The sequence below is a fragment of the Panthera uncia genome (genome assembly GCF_023721935.1).
Source record: "Panthera uncia isolate 11264 chromosome A3 unlocalized genomic scaffold, Puncia_PCG_1.0 HiC_scaffold_11, whole genome shotgun sequence".
Lineage (NCBI taxonomy): Eukaryota > Metazoa > Chordata > Mammalia > Carnivora > Felidae > Panthera > Panthera uncia.
Genome location: NW_026057578.1, coordinates 78981790 through 79003936, shown reverse-complemented (window position 1 = coordinate 79003936; position 22147 = coordinate 78981790). Strand labels below are relative to the sequence as shown.

At 35.8% G+C, this 22147-nt stretch overlaps 1 protein-coding gene across 6 annotated transcripts in view; it reads left to right on the top strand.

The window, feature by feature from the left end:
- WDPCP (WD repeat containing planar cell polarity effector) overlaps nt 1–22147 on the top strand; it is a 381742-nt gene that overhangs the window by 240600 nt on the left and 118995 nt on the right. For all 6 annotated transcript variants that reach the window (XM_049650302.1, XM_049650299.1, XM_049650297.1 and 3 more), the window contains one exon: nt 6948–7050. In XM_049650302.1, coding sequence (XP_049506259.1) covers nt 6948–7050 — 103 coding nt within the window. The remainder of the gene's footprint in view (nt 1–6947; nt 7051–22147) is intronic.

Below are 22147 nucleotides of genomic sequence, written 5' to 3'. Positions count from 1 at the left end.
ATTCTGTTATATATATGTACCACATCTTTATCTGTTAATCAGTTGATAGACACTTGGGCTCCTTCCATATCTTAGCTATTGTAAATAATGCTGCAATAAACATAGAGGTGTATGTATCCCTTTGAATTAGTGTTTTTTGCATTCTTTGGGTAAATACCCAGTAGTGTGTCTGTGAGATCATAGGGTAGGTATATTTTTACCTTTTTGAGGAAACTCCATACTGTTTTCCACAGTGGTTCCACTAGTTTGCATTCCCACCAACAGTGCAAGAGGGTTCCTTTTTCTCCACATCTTCACCAAAACATGTTGTTTCTTATGTTGTTGATTTTAGCCATTCTGACAGGTGTAAGGTCATTGTGGTTTTGATATGCATTTCCCTGATGATGATTGGTGTTGAGCATCTTTTCCTGTGTCTGTTGGCCATCTGGATGTCTTTTTTGGAGAAATGTCTGTTTATATGTTCTGCCCAATTTTAAAGTGCATTATTTGTGTTTTCTGGTGTTGAGTTGCAAAAGTTCTTTATGTATTTTGGACACTAACCTGTATCACATATGTTATTTGTAAATATCTTCTCCCATTCAGTAGGTTGTCTTTTAGTTTTGTTGATTGTTTCCTTTTCTGTGCAAAAGCTTTTTATTTTGATGTAGTCCCAATGGTTCATTTTTGCCTTTCTCTTGCCTCAGGAGACATACCTAGAAAAATGTTGTTATTGCCCATGTCAGAGAAATCACTGCCTGTGCTCTCTTCTAGGATTTTGTGTGTGTGTGTGTGTGTGTGTGTGTGTGTGTGTGTGTTTTGAGGTTTCACATTTCAGGTTTTTAATACCTTTAACTTTATTTTAGTGTATCCAGTTTCATTCTGTTGCATGTAGCAGTCCAGTTTTCCGAGCACCACTTATTGAAGAGACTGTCTTTTTCTAATTGCATATTCTTGCTTCCTTTGTTGAAGACCATATAAACTTGGGTTTATTTCTGGGCTCTCTATTCCATGCATCTATGTGTCTGTTTTTGTGCCGGTACCATATTGTTTTGATTCCTACAGCTTTGTAATATATCTTCAAATCTGGGATTGTAATACCTCCAGTTTTGTTCTTTGACAGTTTTGCTTTGACAATTCAGGGTTATCTTTTGTGGTTACATACCAATTTTAGGATTATTTGTTCTAGTTCTGTGAAAGATGATGTTGGTATTTTTATCAGGATTGTAAAAAATCTGTAGACCACTTTGAGTAGTATGGATATTTTAACAATATTGGTTCTTCCACTCCATGAGCATAAAATCTTTCCATTTGTTTGTGCCGTCTTCAATTTCTTTCATCAGTGTTTTGTACTTTCAAGAGTACGCGTCTTTCACTTGCTTGGTTAAGTTTACCTTTAGGTATTCTTTTTGCTGCAATTATAAATAGGATTTTTTTTCTTAATTTCTCCTTCAGCTACTACATTATTAGTGTATAAAAATGTATTAGATTTTGCTTTATCAAATGAATTATCAAAATGTGTATTGATTTTGTGTCCTGTGACCTTACTGAATTCATTTATCATTTCTAGTACTTTTTTTTTTGGTAGAGTCTTTAAGGTTTTCTATGTATGGTATCATGTTATCTGCAAATAGTGTCAGTTTTACTTCTTCCTTACCAACTTGGATGCCTTTTATTCCTTTTTCTTCTCTGATTGCTGCAGCAAGGACTTCCAGTGCTATTAAATAAAAGTGGTGAGGGTCGACTTGTTCCTGATTTTAGGGGAAAAGCTCTTAGTTTTTCGACCATTGAATATGATGCTAGCTGTGGGTTTTTTCATATATGACCTTTATTATGTTCTCCCAAACCTACTTTGTTGAGGAGTTTTATCATGAATGGATGTTATGCTTTGTCAAATGTTTTTTCTGCATCCATTGATTATGTAGTTTGTATCCTCTCTTGTTGATGTGATGTATCAAACTGATTGATTTGCAAATATTGAACCACAGTTGCAGTACAGGAATAAATCTCATTTGATTAAAGTGAATGATTTTTTAATGTATTGTTGGATTCAGTTTGGTGATATTTTGTTGAGGATTTTTGCACCCGTGTATCAGAGATACTGGCCTATAGTTCTCTTTTTTTTTTTTTTTTTTTTTGGTAGTGTCTTTTCTGGTTTTGGTATCAGGGTAATGGCAGTCTCATAAATGAATTTGGAAGCTTTCCTTCCTCTTCTCTTTTTGGAATAGTTTGAGAATATGTATTAACTTTTCTTTAAATATTTGGTAGAATTCACCTGCTAGGTGTCTGGTCCTGGACTTCTTTTTGCTGGGTGTCCTCTGATTACTGATTCTATTTCATTACTGGTAATTAGTATTTTTAAATTTTCTGTTTCTTCCTGATTCAATTCAATTTCTAGGAATCTATCCATTTCTTCTAGATTGTCCAACTTGTTGGCATATAATTTTTCATAATCTCTTATAATTGTTTCTTTGGTGTTCATTATTATTTCTCTTCTTTCATTTATGATTTTATTTATTTGAGTTCTCTCTCTCTCTCTCTTTTTGATGAGTCTGGCCAAAGGGTTATCAATTTTTTAAAAATCTTTTCAGAGAACCAGCTCCTGGTTTCATTGATCTTTTTTTTTTTTTTAAGTTTCTATTTCATTGATTTCTGCTCTCATCTTTATTATTTCCTTCCTTCTGCTGGTTTGCAGTTTTGTTTGTTCTTTTTATGGCTCTGTTAGGTGTAAGTTTAGGTTGTTTATTTGAGATTTTTCTTGCTTCTTGATTAAGCCTGTATTGCTATAAACTTCCCTTATAGAACAGCTTTTGCTTCATCCCAAAGATTTTGGAACATTGTATTTTCATTTCATTTGTCTCCCTGTGATTTTTGATCTCCTCTTTGATATTTTTGTTGACCCATTCATTGTTCAATAGCATTAAATAATCCAATAAGTAGCATGTTATTTAACCTCCATATATTTGTGTTCTTTCAGATGTTTTTCTTGTGTTTGATTTCTAGTTTCATAGCATTGTAGTCAGAAAAGATGCATCGTATGGCTGATCTTTTTGAGATTGTTTAGACTTGTTTTGTGGCCTAACATACTCCATTCTGAACATTGTTCCATCTGCACTTGAAATGAGTGTGTATTCTTGTATTATAGGATGGAATGTTCTGGGTAGATCTCTTAGATCTCTCTGGTCCAATGTGTCATTGAAAGCCACTGTTTCCTTGTTGATGTTTTGTGTGGATGATCTATCCATTGATGTAAGTGGGTTGTTAAAGTCCTCTATTATTATTGTATTACTATTGATCACTTTCCTTGTTTGTTATTAGCTGCTTTATGTATTTGGGGCTGCAATGTTGGGTGTATAAATATTTGCAATTATTTTATCTTCTTTTTGGATTATTCCTTTTATGATTATATAGTCCATTTTCCTTTATTACAGTCTTTGGTCTAAAGCCCACTTTGCCTTGTATAAATATTGCTACCCCAGCTTTCTTTTCACATCCTTTTGCATAAGTGCTTTTCTATCCTTGCACTTCCAGTCTGCATGTGTCTTTAGGTCTGAAATGAGTCCCTTCTGTGTAGCATATAATGGGCCTTGCCTTTTTTATCCATTCCATCAACTCATGTCTTTTGATTGAAGCATTTAGTCCATTTACATTCAAAGTAATTATTGATAAGTATGCATTTTGTTACTTGTCTTATGGTTGTTTTTGTAGTTCTCTGTCCTTTGTTCTCTTGCTCTCTTCCGTCACAGTTGGCTGGCTTTCTTAGTGATAAGCTTGGACTCCTATTTATTTTATGCATATTTGTTAACGGTGTTTGATTTGTGGTTACCATTAGGTTTATATATAACATCTTATGTATATAGCAGTCTATCTTCAGTTGATAGTCCCTTAAGTTTGAACCATTCTAAAAGCACTAAATTTTTTATCTTTTTCCAGCCCCATTTTATGAATATCATTTCCTACTTTACACCTTTTTATTCTGTGAGGCTCTTGACCAATTTTTATAGATACATTTAATTTTACTGTTTTTTTGCTTCCTACTTTTCTTACTCTTGCTTATGAGCTTTCCATTCAGAGTCCCTTTAACGTTTATCGCAGGGCTGGTTTAGTAGTGATGAATTCCTTTAATTTTTGTTTGGGAAATTCTCTCCTATTTTTTAAAAATTTTTTAATGTTGATTTATTTTTGAGAGAGAGAGACAGCGTGAGCAGAGGAGTGGCAGAGACAGAGGGAGATACAGAATCTGAAGCAGACTCCAGGCTCTGAGCTATCAGCACAGAGCCCAGCACGGAACTCAAATTCATAAACCGCGAGATCATGACCTCAGCCAAAGTCAGACACTTAACCGACTGAACCACTCAGGCACCCCAAATTCTCTCCTTCTGAGTGATTATTATGTTGGATAGAGTATTCTTGGCTGCAGGTTTTTTTCTTAGAACTCTGAATATATCATCCCTTCTGACCTACAAAGTTTCTGCTGAAGTCGTCAGTCATATAGAATTTCCCTCATATGTAACTGTTTTCTTTTGCTGCTTTTAAAATTTCTCTTTTGCTGCTTTTTGCCATTTTAATTACTATGTGTCTTGGTGTGGACCTCTTTGGGTTAATTTTGTTGAGGGATCTCTGTGCCTCCTGCATCTGGATTTCTGTTTCCTTTCCCAGATTTGTGGAGTTTCTTGCTATTATTTCTTCAAATAAATTTTCTGCCTCCTTTTCTCTCTCCTCAGGGATCACTATAATGCAAATGTTATTATGTTTGATGGTGTTCCTGACAGGTTCCCTTAGTCTGTTTTCTTTCTTTTTTTAATTTTATTTATTTTGAGAAGCAGAGAGAGACAGAGACAGAGAACATGCATGTGAGTGGAGGAGGGCAGAGAGAGAGGGAGAGAGAGAGAATCCCAAGCTGTCAGCCTGGAGCCTGGTAGCACCTGGCTAGATTTGTGGCACAGTTTTGGATGGGCTCCTGCCAAGGGCATACTGGAGAAGGAAATTCTGCAGTAGAGTATGGGGGCAGGGCACATGGTGCCAGCATGGTCCTTGCCATCTGCTGAGGGAGAGGACCTGCAGCCACCTGGGAAAACTTGCCAAGACTGGCAGGGTTGGGGGTGAGGGGTGCAAATCTGCAGAAGTGCACTGGGGCAGGGTGCACTGTTAGTAAGCTAGGTGGAATGTGTTGGTGCTGTGCTGGCTTCTGAAGTGTGTCCATGTATTTAGGCTCGGGAGCAGGGGAGAGAAATGGTGCCCAGCAGCTCTTTTGTTCTTGGAGAAGTTTCCCAAAGATCCCTGCCCCTCCAGCACATGCTCTGAGATTAGTAAATAAATCTATTTCCCTTCATACCTCAGGCATTTTTCAAACTGCTGCTTCTATGCTGTATCTCAGTAGGTCTGTTTGTAGAGCAGGAACTCAGTTCCCTGTTGTCCTCCCTGCTCTCCCAGAACTAAGCCCACAGATTTTTTAAAGTTCTAGGTGTTAAGCCCCACTGACTTTCAAGTTAGGCCCCTTTAGTTTTCAAAAGCAAATGTTATGGAGATTTTGTCTTCCCAGCATGAGTCCCCTGTGCCTGGGGTGCCTGGTGTGGAGATCTGGTCCACTCTCCTCTCAATGCCTGCAGCATTCCTCCCTCCTGTGGATAGTCCCTTGGGTTCCTTGGGCTCCTGACAACATCTCCACCTTTCCTGCCCTCTTTGATGTGGCTTCTTCTCTGCATTTACCTGTGGAGAGTCTGTTCTGTTAGTCTTTGGGTCTGACATTTTCTGGGCTATTGACACTGATGTGTGTGTTACCCAGTTGTATCCATGGGCGAGGTGAGTTTATGATTTTCCTACTCTGCCATCACCTCCAGAAGATGGTTCTGGTTACTCTGCAACCAGTAAATATTCTTAATTTTTAAAAATGTAAACAATTTGAAATTATATATTTTCTACTTACATTTATTTGAATATTAATAAAGTGAAGCATCTTTTCGTGATTATAGGCCATTTATATTTTTTCATTAACTGTTCATATTCTTTTTACACTTTTATTGCAATAAAATTTCCATTCCAGCCGTCTTTTTGCACATCAAAAATAGTTCAGAATCCTTTTTACTGGCTATATCTACTTTAGTATTATTTTATACTGCTTTCTCCCACACATCCAAGACTCCTTCCATATTCAGACATTTCATTGCCTAACAGAACTGTGTTTTTGAAGTTTCTCTACATATATGCACCAGATATTAACTGGTACATTTTCTCTATTTTCCCTCCTAGCATAACTCTTATTTGTCCTTCAAGACTCAGATCAAGAATCAGTGCATCCTCTTGACTCCACAGCAAATATCTGTGGAAATACCTGTTATAAAACCTATCACATGTTATATAACTAACTGTTGTTCACAATGGTCTGTCTCCCTACTGGGCTCACAGCTTCCAGAGACATGAAATTGTAATTGATATCTGTATTCTAGAATAGTGCCTGACACTTAGTAGGCACTGATTATCTGCTGACTGCCTGAGTTCAAGATAGTTACTATATTTGTAATGTTAACAAAGTTGTATGTGTCAGACACATAAATGTCAGAAATTTTTGTAGTAGTATTTCTTGTAAAATGCTTAGCATTTTGTATGATGTGCAACAGAATTTTGTAGAAGCCATCTCCGATATTAAAATCTCACCAAAGAACATAGCAATAAAAGTTTTCATTTCCTGATAAAACTGAGTATGTCAAACATTTGGTTTAAAAACTTACCTTTTTCCCTGGAGACTTAAAACAATTTATTTAAATAACTGCTATTAGGTATAGTTATAATCTACAATTCAAGAAAATTTGCTTATACTGGGAAAGAAAACTGAGAGAATTAAAACGCAAAAAAATATTTATCAGCCATGTCTGTTTTGTAATCTGAACAGTAAGCTCTTTTGTTCAAAGTCTTCTTTGTAAGTTGACCAAGATTCATTTGGATTAATCCTTTATTTTGCTTTATTTCCAAAGGACATCCATTACTTTGCACTAGATAAGGGTGAATTGGCACTGGCTGAAGTGGCAAGAAAAAGAGCTAGTGACATTGATGCAGAATCAATAACCTCTGGAGTTGGTAAGAATTAATGCTGTTTTTTTTAAGTGCTTTTTGTTTCAATCAATACTCGTTCAGTATCATTTATATTTATGTTTGTAGGGCACGGTTGGTTAATTTGAATTACTTGCTTTAAAAAGAAAGAAACTTTAAAAAAGAATTAAGCCTGGGTAAATAGTACAATATAGATATATAAGTTGGAACTGTGATGACATAAAAATTAATAATCACTGATTAATCATCACTTGGCAAAAAGTCAGAAGTACACTGTTCTTCTCATAAGATTTTTGAGGAAGAGTTTATTACCATCAGTGCTGTTATTAATATTAGCCAATACAGAAAGTTCTATAATCCTTTATTTGTACACATAAACATGTCAGATATATTTTGAGATATCAAAAGAATCGTCTTATACAAAGTATTTCACATGGGATTTTAGGTTTAATGGATGACTTGTTTTAATTTTGAAGCCACTAAAGCCATTTTACAGTATAGTCTTCCAAAGAAGACAAATCAGAAGCCTAAACTTAATCTAAAGGTCCATTCAAAACTTTTAATACAGAAAAATGATAGTTTTTAAAATTATTCTAATACCAAGATAAGCTTCCTTTCCGACACTCAGTAATGTGTCTCAATGTGGAAGTATTGACCTGTGGACATCCCAATTCCTATTCTTCCTGGTATTTACTATTCCTAGATTAGGCAAAGGACCCTGAGAATTGTAACATAGTTCATTTCTTTGTGGAATTCCTATGAAACAAGTAAGTTTTAATATATCTCCACTTTGTAAATTGCTTCAAATTATTACAACAAGACTCTCCATTGATTGATCATCTTTGTTTTTATAATGCTGTTTGCAGCCCAAAGGAGTAATTCTATTGCTTCTAACAGTGGAGGCCACTTTTGCATTTTAGAGAAATTTAAAGTTACTAAGCCTGAAAAGGAATGTGAAAAAATTATCCAAAATTTCAGAAAAAAAAAAAGAAACTCCACTAGTCACCAAAATGCTTCCTATGCTCTCTGTATTCTTTGATTAGACTGCTGTGGCCAGCTGAAACTTCTTAGCCAAAGAGCTTGGTTGATGTTGTTCCCTTTTTAAGCCCTGCCTCATTTCTAGCAAATATCTCTTCATTGAAACCCTGTTCCTCCCCACTTCTCAGCCTTTTTTTCAGGCCTCACCTTTTGACCTCTATTACTCTCCCTTGACAAAGATACCATTCAGTAACAATAGTTAACTATCAAGAGGTGAACTTCTCAGATTGTTCTGCTCCACTTTTATTCTAGAAAACTGGGGTGACTCACACTCACAATTCCAAAAGGAATTAGGAAAGCATCTCTAATTTCTTTATTGTCGTTTTTGTCTAATTTTTCCATACAGCCCACATCATGCTGGGGAAAGCTAATTTTCTCTCAGATTCCTTCAATTTAATTCAACTATGCTCCCTCAAACTTTTCTGAAAGCAGAAAATAATTAAGTTTTTGGCTTGCAAAAGTGTTCTTTGATGCAAGCAAGGGGGTAAATTATGTAAAATATCAAGAATATTTAAGTATAAGTAGTTCAGTCTACATGGAAGAGTCTGTAAAAAATTATCACATGTAGTAGCTGTCAACATAAGTAAAAGAGTTGCCAAAGGAGAAGTTGAATAATAATAATCTCAACAATTTGAAAATTTTTTATTTAAATTTTTTATTCCAGTATAACATGCATACAGAAAAGCACACAAATCATGAATATAGGACTCAATGAATTTTCACAAGGTAAACATCCTGGGGTACCTGGGTGGCTCAGGTCATGATCCTGCAGTTCCTGGGTTTGAGCTCCGTGTCAGGCTCTGTGCTGACAGCTCAGAGCCTAGAGCCTGCTTGGAATTCTGTGTCTCCCCCTCTCTCTATGCCTCCCCCACTCATACTCTGTCTCTTTCTCTCTCTCAAAAATAAATAAACATTAAAAAAAAACCCAACAAACACATCCTTGTGACCATTATCCAGACCAAGTAACATACATTACCAAGACCACACAAGCTGTCTCCTATCCATTTTTAGATACTACAGTCCAGCCCAACTATCTTTACTATGACACTATATATTAGCTTTACCTTTCTTTCAAATTTTAAATAAGTGGAATATATATTATTTTTTTGTATTTGGGTTCTTTTATTCAACTTTGTGAGGATCTTTTATATTGTATATAATTGTAATTCTTTCATTCTTATTGCTATATAATAGTATTCCAATATATGAACATATACAAGTTTATTCATTCTATGCCAGGTATTTGAGTTCTTTCAAGTTTGGGGTTTATTGTGAATAGTGTTGCTGTGAACATACTTGTGTTTGTCTTTTAACAGATATATCCACAGGGTATGTGCTTTAAAGTGGATTTGCTGGAACACAGGCTATATTCATATGCTCAGCTTTAGTAGTATAGGTGAGGAAAATGTAAGCCTCTGTCCTTCAAGGTTTTTCCAGTTGGATTGAAAATCACATTTTCATAAGACTGATTAATACAAACTCAAACAAATTTAAATAGTATATATACTTCCTGTATACATGGAAGAGACCCAGGAAAACTGAGTAACTCACCAAAATAGCTGAAGACATCACCTTAAATACCATCTCCATCTAAAAACAAAAGATGATGTTGTGTGTACAGGGTCAGTACATAACGGGAGGTTACCAGAAAAAGCATGGTAAAAAAAAAAAAAAAAGGCTGAAGTTGTCATGCAAATTTAGTAAGTTCATGCCTTCTCCACTGATAAATGTCTAGACATTTAAGAGTCCTCCCCTTCTTCCTGATACTGAGGGAGATACCCTTACAAATGGAGATTTCCTTTATACATGTAAATGTCTCCTAAGGAAGGGAAACTTGGGTTTCAGAGATTTTCTTGTGTCTACAGTTTCTTTAAAAATAACTAGGTTAGGGGCACCTGGGTGGCTCAGTCAGTTGAGCATCCGACTTCGGCTCAGGTCATGATCTTAGGGTTCATGGGTTTGAGGCCCGCATCGGGCTCTGTGCTGACAGCTCAGAGCCTGGAGCCTGCTTCTGATTCTGTGTCTCCCTGTCTCTCTGCCCCTCCCCCACTCACACTGTGTCTCTCTCTCTTTCAAAAATGAATAAACATTAAAAAAAATAAAAAATAACTAGGTTAGAATAATCAATATGTGAAAGATGCATATCTTTTTTTTCAAAAAAAAATATGTGTATGTGTGTGTATATATATATATATATATATATATATATATATATGTTTTTATTTAAATTCCAGTTAACATACAGTATAATATTAGTTTTAGGTGTACAATATAGTGATTCAGCACTTCCATACATCACCCGGTGCTCATCACAGCAAGGGCACTCTTTAATCCCCATCACCTGTTTAACCCATCCTTCCACCCACCTTTCTGGTAACCATCAGTTCTCTATATTTAAGAGCTGGTTTCTTGGTTTGCCTCTCTCTTTTTTTTCCCCTTGGCTTGTTTGTTTTATTTCTTAAATTCTACATATGAGTGAAATCATATGCTATTTGTCTTTTTCTGACTGATTTATTTTGCTTAGCACAATACTCTAGCTCTATCCACGTCTTTGCAAATGGCAAGTTTTCATTCTTTTTTGTGGCTGAGTAATATTCCGTTTTATATGTATATAACACCATACAACACTATTACAGTACCACTGACTATATTCTCTATATTGTACCTTTCATCCCATGACTTATTCAATCTGTAATGGAAGCCTGTACCTCCCACTGCCCCTTTAGTCCTCCCCCATCACACCCCCTCTGGCAACCCTAAGTTTCTTTTCAATAATTATGGGCCTGTTTCTGCTTTTTGTTTGTTTTTTAGGTTGCATATATGAGTGAAATCATATGGTATTTATCTTCCTATGTCTGGCTTATTTTACTAAGCATAATATCCTCTAGGTCCATCCATGCTGTCTCAAATGGCAAGATCTCACTCTTTTTTATGGCTAATATTCCATTGTGTGTGTGTATGCCACATTATCTTTGTCCATTCATCTACCAATGCACACTGTGTTATTTCCCTATCTTGACTACTGTAAATAATGCTGCAATACACAGGGGTACATATATTTTTTCAGATTAGTGTTTTCATTTTCTTTGGGTAAATACCAAGTCATGGAATTACTGGATTGTATGGTATTTTTAATTTTTTGAGAAACATCCATAGTTTTCCACAGTGGCTACAACAATTTACAGTCTCACCAAGAGTGCATGAAGGTTCCTTTATCTCTACATCCTTGCCAACATGTATTTCGTGTTATTTTGATTCAAGCCATTCTGACAGGTATATGGTGATATCTCATTGTGGTTTTGATTGCAGATTCCTCCTGTAATATGTTCAGTATGTTCAGGCCCATTTTATGTACCTGTTGGCCATCTGTTTGTCTTCTTTAGAAAAATGTCTATTCATGTAGGTACTCTTCCCACTTTTTAATTGGATTGATTCATGGGGTTTTTTTTTGGTGGTGGGTTGTATACATTCTTAATATATTTTGACTATTAATTTCTTATTAGATGGATCATTGCAAATATCTAATCTCATTCAGTAGGTTGCTTTTTGTTTTGTGGATGATTTCCTTTGCTGTGCAGTAGCTTTTTATTTTGGTGTAGTCCGAACAGTCTGTTTTTGCTTTTGTTTCCCTTGTCTGAGGAGACAGGTCAAGAAAGATATTGCTAAGGCTGATAGTCAAAGAAATGACTACCAGTGTTTTCTTCTAAGAGTTTTATGGTTTTAGGTTTAACATTTAGGTCTTTAATCCAGTTTAAGCTTATTTTTTTTTGGTATGCTGTAAGGAGTCCAGTTTCATTCTGTTGCATATAGCTGTCCTGTTTTCCTAGCACCGTTTGTTGAAGAGACTGTCTTTTCTCCATTGTATATTGTTGCCTCTTTTGTTGGAGATTAATTGACCATATACGTGTGAGTTTATTTCTAGACTGTCTATTCTGTGTCATGGATTGTATATCTCTTTTTATGTCAGTACTATACTGTTTTGATTCTTACAGCTTTGTGGTAGATCTTGAAATCTGGGATTGTGATACTTTTAGCTTTGTTTTTTCCCAAGATTGCTTTGGCTACTTGGGACCTTTTGTGGCTCCCTACCAATTGTGGATTATTTGTTCTAGTTCTGTGCAAAAAAGCTGTTGATATTGATAGGGATTGCATTGAATCTGTAGATTGCTTTGGGTATCAGGGACATTGAACAATATTGGTTCTTCCAATCCATGAGCATGGAGTATCTCCATTGTGTCACCTTCAGTTTCATTCAATGTTTTATAAGTTTTCACAGTACAGATCTTTTATCTCCTTGCTTAAGTTTCTTTACAGGTACAGTATTTTTTTTAGTGTCATTTTTTTTTTTAAATATCACTTTCTGCTACTTATTAGTATATAGAAATGGATCTGATTTCTGTGTATGAACTTCATGTCCTGCAACTTTACTGAATTCATTTATCATTTCTAGTAGTTTTTTTGGTGGAGTCTTTAGGGTTTTGTAATAGCATCTGTAAATGGCAACATTTTACCTTCTTCCTTACCAATTTGGATACCTTTTATTTCTTTTTCTTGTCTGACTGCTCTATGACCAGTACTGTGTTCAATAAAGTGGAGAGAGTGGACATCCTAGTCTCATTTGTGATCTTAGAGGAAAAGCTTTTCCTTTCACCATTATGATGTTAGCTGTAGGTTTTCATATATGGTGTTTATTATGTTGTGGCATATTCCCTATAAGCCCACAGTGTTGAGAGTTTTTATAAGAAACGTTGACTTTTGTCAAATTCTTTTTTTTACATCTATTGAGATGATCATATGATTTTTATCCTTCATTTTAGATTTTCTGATGCTTCCTTATTGAGTTCGGAAGACTGTATGTTTCTAGGGATTTATCCATTTCTTCTAGGTTGTCCAATTTGTTGGCATATAATTTTTCATTGTAGTCTCTTAATAACCTTTTGTATTTCTGTAGTATTTTGTTACATCTCATCTTTCATTTCTCTATTTATTTGCATCCTCTCTTTTTCTTTTCCTGATGAGTGTGGCTAAAAGTTTATCAATTTTGTTGCTCTTTTCAAAGAACCAGCTCTGGGTTTCATTGATCTTTTCCATTGTTTTCTTTTTTTTTTTTTTTTTTAAGTCTCTACTTCATATATTTCTGATCTGATCTCTATTATTTCTTTCCTTCTACTCATTTTAGGTTTTGTTCTTCTTTTTCTAGTTCCTTCTAGTTGTAAGTTACCCTGAGATTTTTCTCATTTCTTGATGTCTCTCAGTATCAGTATAAATTTCCCTCTTAAAACTGTTTTCATTGCATCTCAGTGGTTTTGAGCCATTGTGTTTTCATTTTCACATTTATTTCCATGTATTTATTTCCTCTTTGATTTTTTTATTAACCAGTTGTTTGGAACGTGTTGTTCAGCTTCCGCATGTTGGTGTTTTTCCAGTTTTTTTCCAGATTGATTTCTAGTTTCATACTGTTATGGTCAGAAGAGATGCATATGTCAACCTTCCATATATTTATTGAGATTTATTTTGTGGCCTAAATTGTAATCTATCAGAAAATGTTCTGGGATAGATTACACTTGAAAAGAATGTGTATTCTGTTGGTTTGAGTGGAATGTTCTGTATATATCTGTTAAGTCCATATAGGCTAATTTGTTTTCTATTTTTTTTAATCTTTACTTATTTTTGAGAGAGAGAGAGAGAGCGTGAGTGGGGGAGAAACAGAGTGGGAGACACAGAATCTGAAGCAAGGTCCAGGCTCTGAGCTGTCAGCACAGAGCCCGATGTGGAGCTTGAACCCACAAACCACGAGTTCATGACCTTAGTCAAAGTTGGACACCACCCAGGTACCCCCGGTCTAATTTGTTTTTTAAAGACACCTTTTTTTTCTTTTTTTTCTTTTACAAGTTTTTAAGTTCCAACTAGTTAACATTACAGTACAATATTAGTTTCAGGTGTAGAATTGAGTGATTCATCACTTACATACAACACCCAGTGCTTATCACAACTGCCCTCCTTAATACCCATTGCCTGTTTAACCTCCCAACTCCCCTCCAGTAACCATCTTTTTTTTCCTCTGTTAAGACTCTGTTTCTTGGTTTGCCTCTTTCCCCTCTACCCATGTTCATTTGTTTTGTTTATTAAATTCCACATATGAGTGAAATTGTGCTATTTGTCTTTCTCTGACTTATTTCACTTAGCATAATACTCTCTAGCTCCATACACATCGTTGCAATTGGCAAGATTTCATTATTTTTTATGGCTGAATAATATTTTATTGTATTTACATATACCACCTCTTATTTATCCATTCATTAGACATTTGGGTTCTTTCCCTAATTTGAGTATTGTTATAATGCTGCTATAAACATCGGGTTACATGAACCGTTCAAATTAGTATTTTTGTATCCTCTGGGTAAATACTTAGTAGTGAAATTGCTGGATTGTAGGGTAGTTCTATTTAACTTCTTGAGGAACCTCCATACTGTTTTCCAGAGTGGCTGCACCAGTTTGCATTCCCACCAACAAAGACACTGTTTTCTTATCAATATTCTGTGTGTATGTTCTATCCTTGGATGTAAGTGAGATATTAAATTTTCTTATATTTTGTATTACTGTCATCATCTCCCATTATGCCCATTAAATGTTTCCTTATGTAGTTAGGTCCTCCAATGTTGGATGCATAGATATATGCTCTGGCTAGACTGATCCCTTTATCATTATAAACTACCCTGCTTTGTTTCATGATGCAATCTTTTTTTGAAGACTATTTTGTCTGATATATGTTTTTCCATCTTTGTATTTTCAGTCCATATGTGTATTTCAGTCTCAAGTGGGTCTCTTTTAGGCAGCCTCTGAGCCCTGTTGTTTGTTGTTGTTGTTTAATCCATTCCACAAACCTGTGTCTTTTGATTTGAGCATTTAGACCATTTGCATTTATAGTAATTATTGATAGGTATGTACTTACTGCCATTTTGTTAATAATTTTCTGATTGTTTTTGTAGTTCTTCTTTATTTCTCTCTTCTTCTTCTTTCTTTTTGTGATTGATAGCTCTCTTTAGTGTCGTGCTTGTCATTCTTTGTTTCTTGAGTCTTTAATATAGGTATGAGTTTGTGGTTACCATGAGGCTCACCCTATGCATATGGCAGTCTATATTAAGTTCATGGTAACTTAAGTTCAAACACATTCTCAAAGCACTATTTTATTGCCCCCTTCCATGTTTTAAGTATATGTTATTAGATATTAAAATTTTTTAATTCATATATTTCTTCTAATTATGGCCTTTTATTTGCCACTTAAAGAAGTCTATTTAACATTTCCTGTAAGGCTGGTTTAGTGGTCATGAACTTTTTAAAACTTTTGTTTGTCTGGAAAATTCTCCCCAATTCTGAATGATACCTTGTTGGATAGAGTATTGCCGGTTTCAGGTTTTTCCCTTCTAGCACTTTGAATATATGATGCCACTTCCTTCTGACCTGCAAAGTTTCTGCTGAAAAATCAGCTGTTAGCCTTGTGGAGTCCATTGTATATAATGGTTTCCTTTTCTCTTGCTTCCTTTAAAATTCTCTAATCTTTGACATTTTAAATGTTATATGTTGTGGTATGGACCTCCTTGGGTTCATGTTGTTTGGAACTGTCTGTGCTTTCTGAACCTGGATGTCAGTTTCCTTCTCCAGGTTAGAGAAGGTTTCATCTATTTCTTCAAATAAGGTTTCTACCCCTTTCTTTGTCTCTGTTCTCCTTCTGGGACCCCTATACTGTGAATCTTTGTTCACTTGATATTATCTAAGAGATCCCTTGACCTCTTCTCATTTACTAAAATTCTTTTATTCTTTATGCTGTTCAGATTGGGTGCTTTCCATTACTCTGTCTTCCAGATCACTGAACCATTCTTCTGCATCCACAAAACCATTGATTCCCTCCAGTATATTTTTCATTTCAGTTAGTGTATTCAGCTCTGATTGGTTCTTTCTCATATTTTCTATCTCTTGTTGCAGATCTCAGTTCTTCCATGCTGCTCTTCAGTAGAGTGAACATCTTTATGATCATTACTTTAAGTTCTTTATTGAGCTTATTGCTTGCTGCTTATAGTTTTTTTTTTCTGAAGTTTTTGTCTTGGTCTTTCATTTGGGGCATATTTTTCTGTCTCCTCATTTTTGCTGACTTTCTGTAACTGTTTCTGTGTATTATGCTGAATAGCTGCTTCTTTTAAACTTAAAGGAATGGTCCTGTGTATGGTTGTACTCTGGGTAGCCTGTGTGTGCCTGGTAACTTTGGTTCACCAAAGGAATTCTGGTTTTAAGTATTTATTGAATGTAACTGACATATTAGTTTCAGATGTACAACAGTTATTCAACAATTACATACATTATGGAATGATAAGCATGGTAAGTGTAGTTACTCTGTCATCATGCAAACTTATTACAATATTAGTCACTATATTTCCTATATGCTTTTCATCCCTGTAACTTGTTTTACAACTGGAAGTTTGTAGTTCTTAATCTCCTTCACTTATTTTGATTGTCTCCCAATTTCTTGTGGCAACTACCCATTTCTTGTCAGTTTCTTTTGTTTGTTCAATAGGTTTGTTTTTTAGATTCCACATAAAAGTGAAATTATGTGGTATTTGTCTTTCTCTGTCTGACTTCACTTAGCATAATACCCTCTACGTACATTTATGTTTTCTCAAATGGCAAGTTATCATTCTTTTTTAGGGTTTTTATATTCCTTTGTGTATGTGTGTGTGTATACACACACACATACATGTGTGTATACACATACACATACACACAGTATATTTATCCATTCATCTATTGATGAACACTTGAATTTCTTCCATATCTTGGTTATTGTAAAAATGCTGCAAAAAAACAGAGGCCTGTTACTCTTTTAGAGTTACTGTTTTTACTTTCTTCATTTAAATACTCAGGTATGTAATTACTGGGTTGTATGCTATTTCCATTTTTAATTTTTTGATGAACCTCCATAGTGTTTCTCATAGTGGCTACACCAATTTACATCCCCACTTTACATGACTGTTCTCTTATCCACATCCTAACAAATACTTTTGTCTTTTTGATACTAGCCATTCTGTTTTGAAGTGATATCTCATTGTGGTTTTGCTTTTCATTCCCCTTGTGATTAGTGATGGTGGGCATCTTTTCATGTGTCTGTTGTTCATCAGTATGTCTTCTTTGGAAAAATGTCTATTCTCAGGTCCTTTACCCATATTTAATCAGATTATTTGAATTTTTGGGGGGGGGGAGGTGGGTCATATGAGTTCTCTATATATTTTGGGTGTTAACCCTTTACTAGATACATCATTTACAAATAACTTCTCCTATTCAGTAGGTTCTCTTATATTTGTTGATGGTTTCCTACCCTGTGCAAAAGCTTTTTAGTTGGATGTCATCCAAGTTTTTTATTTTTGCTTTTGTGAGAAAAAATATTCTGAAAAATACTTCTAGGGCTGATGTCAAAGACCTTACTAGCTAGGTTTTCTTTGGGAAGCTTTATGGTTTCAGGTGTCACATTTAGGTCTTTCATCCATTTTGAGTTAATTTTTGTGTATGATGGGATAAACTGGCCCAGTTTCCTAGCAACATTTATTGAAGAGATTGTCTTTTCCTCATTATATATTCCTGCCTCTGTTGCCAAAGATTAATTGACCATATAAGTGAGAGTTTATTTCTGGACTCTCCATTCTGTTCCATGGATCCATGTGTCTATTTTTTGTGCCAATGCCATACTGTTTTGATTACTGTAGCTTTACAGTAATTTGAAATATGGGATTGTGATACTTCTAGCTTTGATCTTCCTCAAGATTACTTTGGCTACTTGGGGTCTTTTGTGGTTCTGTACATATTTTAAGATTATTCTAGTTCTGTGAAAAATATTATTAGTGTTTTGATGAGGATTTCACTGGGTATTATGGACATTTTAACAATACTGGTTCTTCCAATCCATGAATATGGTATATTTTTCCATTAATTTGTGTCATCTTTAATTTCTTTTGTCAGTGTTTTGTAATTTTCAGAATGTAGGTCTTTCACATCTTTGGTTAAGTTTACTTGTACGTATTTTATTCTTTTTGCTGAAATTGTAAATGGGATTGCTTTCTTTTAATTCTAGAGAGAGAGAGATTGGGGGAGAGGGGAAGAGGGAGAGAGAGAGAATCTTAAGCAGGCTCTACACTCAGTGCAGAGCCCAACGCGGGGCTTGATCCCACAACCCTGGGATCATGAACTGAACCAAAATCAAGAGTTGGATGCTTGGGGCACCTGGGTGGCTCAGTAAGTTAAGCTTCCAACTTTGGCTTAGGCCATGATCTCATGGTCTGTGAGTTCAAGCCCCACGTTGGGCCCTGTCCTGACAGCTCAGAACCTGGACTCTGCTTCAGATTCTGTGTCTCCCTCTCTCTCTGTGCCTCCCCTGCTTGTGTTCTGTGTCTCTCAAAAATAAACATTAAAAAAGTTTTGTTTTTGTTTTTTTAAAAGGTGTCAGATGCTTAACTGATTGAGCCACCCAGGTGCCCCTGGGATTGTTTGCTTAATTTCTCTGACAGCTCTTTATTAGTGTATAGAAATACAGTAGATTTCTGTATATTGATTTTGTAGCCCTGGACTTTCCTACATTCATTCATTCTAATACATTTTTGGTGGAGATTTTAGGATTTTCTATATAGTATCAGCTGTAAATACTGAGTTTTACTTCTTCCTTACCAATTCAGGTATCTTTTATTTCTCTCTTGTCTAATTGCTGTGGCTACAAATTCCAGGACTATGTTGAATAAAGGGAAAATGGATATCCTGGTCCTGCTCCTGATAATAGAGGTAAAGCTTTCAGCATTTCACTATTGAGTATGAGTTAGCTGTGGGTTTTTCATATATGGGCTTTGTTTTGTTGAGGTTGTTTTTCTATACCCACTTTGTTAAGAGTTTTTACCATGAGTGGATGTTGTATTCTGTCAGATGCTTTTTCTGCATCTTTTGGGATGATCATATGATTTTTTATCTTTCATTTTGTTAATCTGGTTTATCACATTGGTTGATTTATGATAGTTGAACCACTCATGCATCCCTGGAATAAATACTACTTGATAATGCAAATGATCCTTTTAATGTTTTCAAATTTAGCTTGCTAATATTGGTTGAAGATTTTGCATCGATGTTCATCAAGGAGTCAGTCTGAAATTTTCTTTTTGTTTGTAGTGTCTTTAGTTTTGGTATTAGAGTGATGCTGGCCTTATATGATGAATTTAGCAGTTTTCCTTCCTCTCCTAGGTTTTGGAAAAGTTCAAGGAGAGTAAATATTAATTCTTCTTTATTTGGTATAATTCACTGTGAAGCTATCTGGTTCCGGGCTTTTGTTTGTTGGGAGTTTTTTCTTTACTGATTCATTTCCATCAGTAGTAATCAGTCTCAGATTTACTATTTGTTCCTGTGTGAGTTTTGGAAGATTATATGTTTCTAGGAATTTATCTGTTTCTCCTAGGTTGTCCAATTTGGTAGCATATAATTTTTCATAACATGCTCTTAAAATCCTTTATCTTGGTTTCAGTTGTTACAGCTCCTCCTTCATTTCTGATTTGAGTCCTCTTTTGTTCTTGATGAATCTGGCTAAAGGTATTTTGTTGATCTTTTCAAGTAATCAGTTCCTGGTTTCATTGATGTTTCCTGTTGTTTTTTTAGTGTGTATTTTGCTTACTCCTTCTCTAATCTTTATTATTTCCTTCTTTCTACTAGCTTTAGACTTTGTTCTTTTTCTAACTCTTTTAGGGGTAAGGTTAGGTGGTCTGAAATTTTTGTTTCTTGTGGTAGGTCCATATCCATATGTAGCTCCCCCTCTTAGAACAGCTTTTGCTTCATCCCAAAGATTTTGAACTGTGATGTTTTCATTTTCATTTATTTCCATGCGTTTTTTTCATTTCCTTTTTTGTTGTTGACCAATTGTTTTGTAGCATGTTGTTTAACCTCCACATATTTGTGTTTTTTCCAGTTTTTTTTCTTGATTTCTAGTTTCACAGTGTTGTGGTCAGAAAAGATGCATATAATATCAATCTTCTCTTTATTGAGACTTGTTTTGTGGCCTAACTTGTGATCTATCCTGGAAAATGTTCCACGTGCCCTTAAAAAGCATATATATATTCTGTTGTTGGATGGAATATTCTGTCTGTCTATTAGGTCCACCTGGTCATTCAATGTTTCCTTGTTGATTTTCAGTCTGGGTGATCTACCCTTTACGTGGGGTATTAAAGTCATTTATATTATTGTATTAGTGTCAATATTTTTCATTTTATTTGTTAATATTCCCTTTATGTACTCCAATGTTGAATGCATAGATATGTACAATTGTTATATCCTCTTGTTGGATTGATCCCTTTATCATTTGAAGTGTCCTCCTTTGTCTTTTGCTGAAGTTTTATAAGAGTCTAATTTTTCTGATGTAAGTATTGCTACTTTGTTTCTGCTTCCATTTGCATGGTACAGGTTTTCTATCCCTTCACTTTCAGTCTGTGTCATTAGGTTTAAAGTGAGTGTCTTTAGGCAGCACATAGATAGGTTTTGTGTTTGTTTTTTTAAAATCTGTTTAGTCACCCTTTGTCTTTTGATTGGAGTGTTCAGTCCATTTACACTTAGAGGAATTACTATTAGGAATGTACTTATTGCCATTTTGTTATTTGCCTTCTGGTTGTTTTTGTAGTTCTCTGTTTCTTCTTGTTCTCTTCTGATTCCATAGCTTTCTTTAGTGTTACTCTAGGTTTTACTTTGGGTATTACAGGTTTATGATATATGGTTACCATTAAATTCATATTTAACATTATGTATATAGTAGCCTACATTGAGTTGATGTTCGTGTAAGTCCAAACACATTCTAAAGCACTAAATTTTTACTCCCCACTGCATTTTTTATTTATTTTGAGAGAGAGCTGTGCAAGTGGGGAAAGGGCGGGGAGAAAGAATCCCAAGTGGGCTCTGTGCTGAGAGCTTGCAGGGTGTGATGCCACAAACCATGAGATCATGACCTGAGCCAAAACCATGAGTTGGACATTTAACCGATTAAGCCACCCAGGCGCCCCGTATTTTACATTTTGTGTGTGTATGTCCCTTGACTGGTTTTTGTAGATATAACTGATGTTACCGCTTTTGTGTTTTAACTTCCATCCTGGTTTTATAGTGGTTCTACTACTTTTACTACGTGTTTACTTTTACCCATGAATTTCTTTCTTTTACAACTTTATTTCTAGGTATGTCCTTTTCTTTCCACTCAAAGAATTCCCTTTAACATTTCTTTTAAGTCTGATTTTCTGTGTTTGTTTTTGTGTATTGGAAAATCAGATACATTTTCCTGGTCTTGAAAGTAGTAGTCTTGTGTAGAAGAGGTCCCGTGGTGCTTTATCCAGTGCAATCCCACTGGTCACCAGACCGAGGCACTCCAGGGAGGTCTGCTCTGTGGGGCCTCACGCACCCTACTGTTGTGACTGAGCCATGTTTGCCTTCAGACCAGTCTGACCTCTGTGCTGTTGAGACGCATATCTGAGGCCACTGTGGGCTTGTAGGTGGGTAGGGTCAGCAGTCAGGCTCGCTGTCTGTAATTAGCTACTGCACAGCTGCAAGCACACAGACTGGCAGGACTTGCTTTCTGCGTGGCCAACTGAGAGGCTTTTGTTGGTAGGCAAGGTGAGCAGTCAGACTAGATATCTGCAGTTAGCCTCTGTGCCACAGGTGCAGGTGCACCAAGCTGCAGGACTTTCTCCCTACACAGTCAGCTAAAAGGATCGGCTGTTAGAACTGCTGGCACCCTGGTGTGTGGGGTTATCTTACTCTCTCACAGGGCAGGTGTCACTTTGCAGTAACACTGGTCCCTGCTGGGGCTACTTGCAGGGTGTGGCAGGGCAGGAGCCACTTTGGAGGGATTCCTGTTGAGGCTGGCAGGTCCCATGTGGAATACGAGGGAGGTCACATGGTGCTAGCAAGGTAGGTGGAGAGGGTTATCACTGGTTCCCACAAGTGTCCACCTGTCTGGGGGAGGGGGAAGAGAAATGACACCTGCCAGTACTTTCACTCCTAGAGAAATATTCTGAAGAGTCCTTCCCTTTCA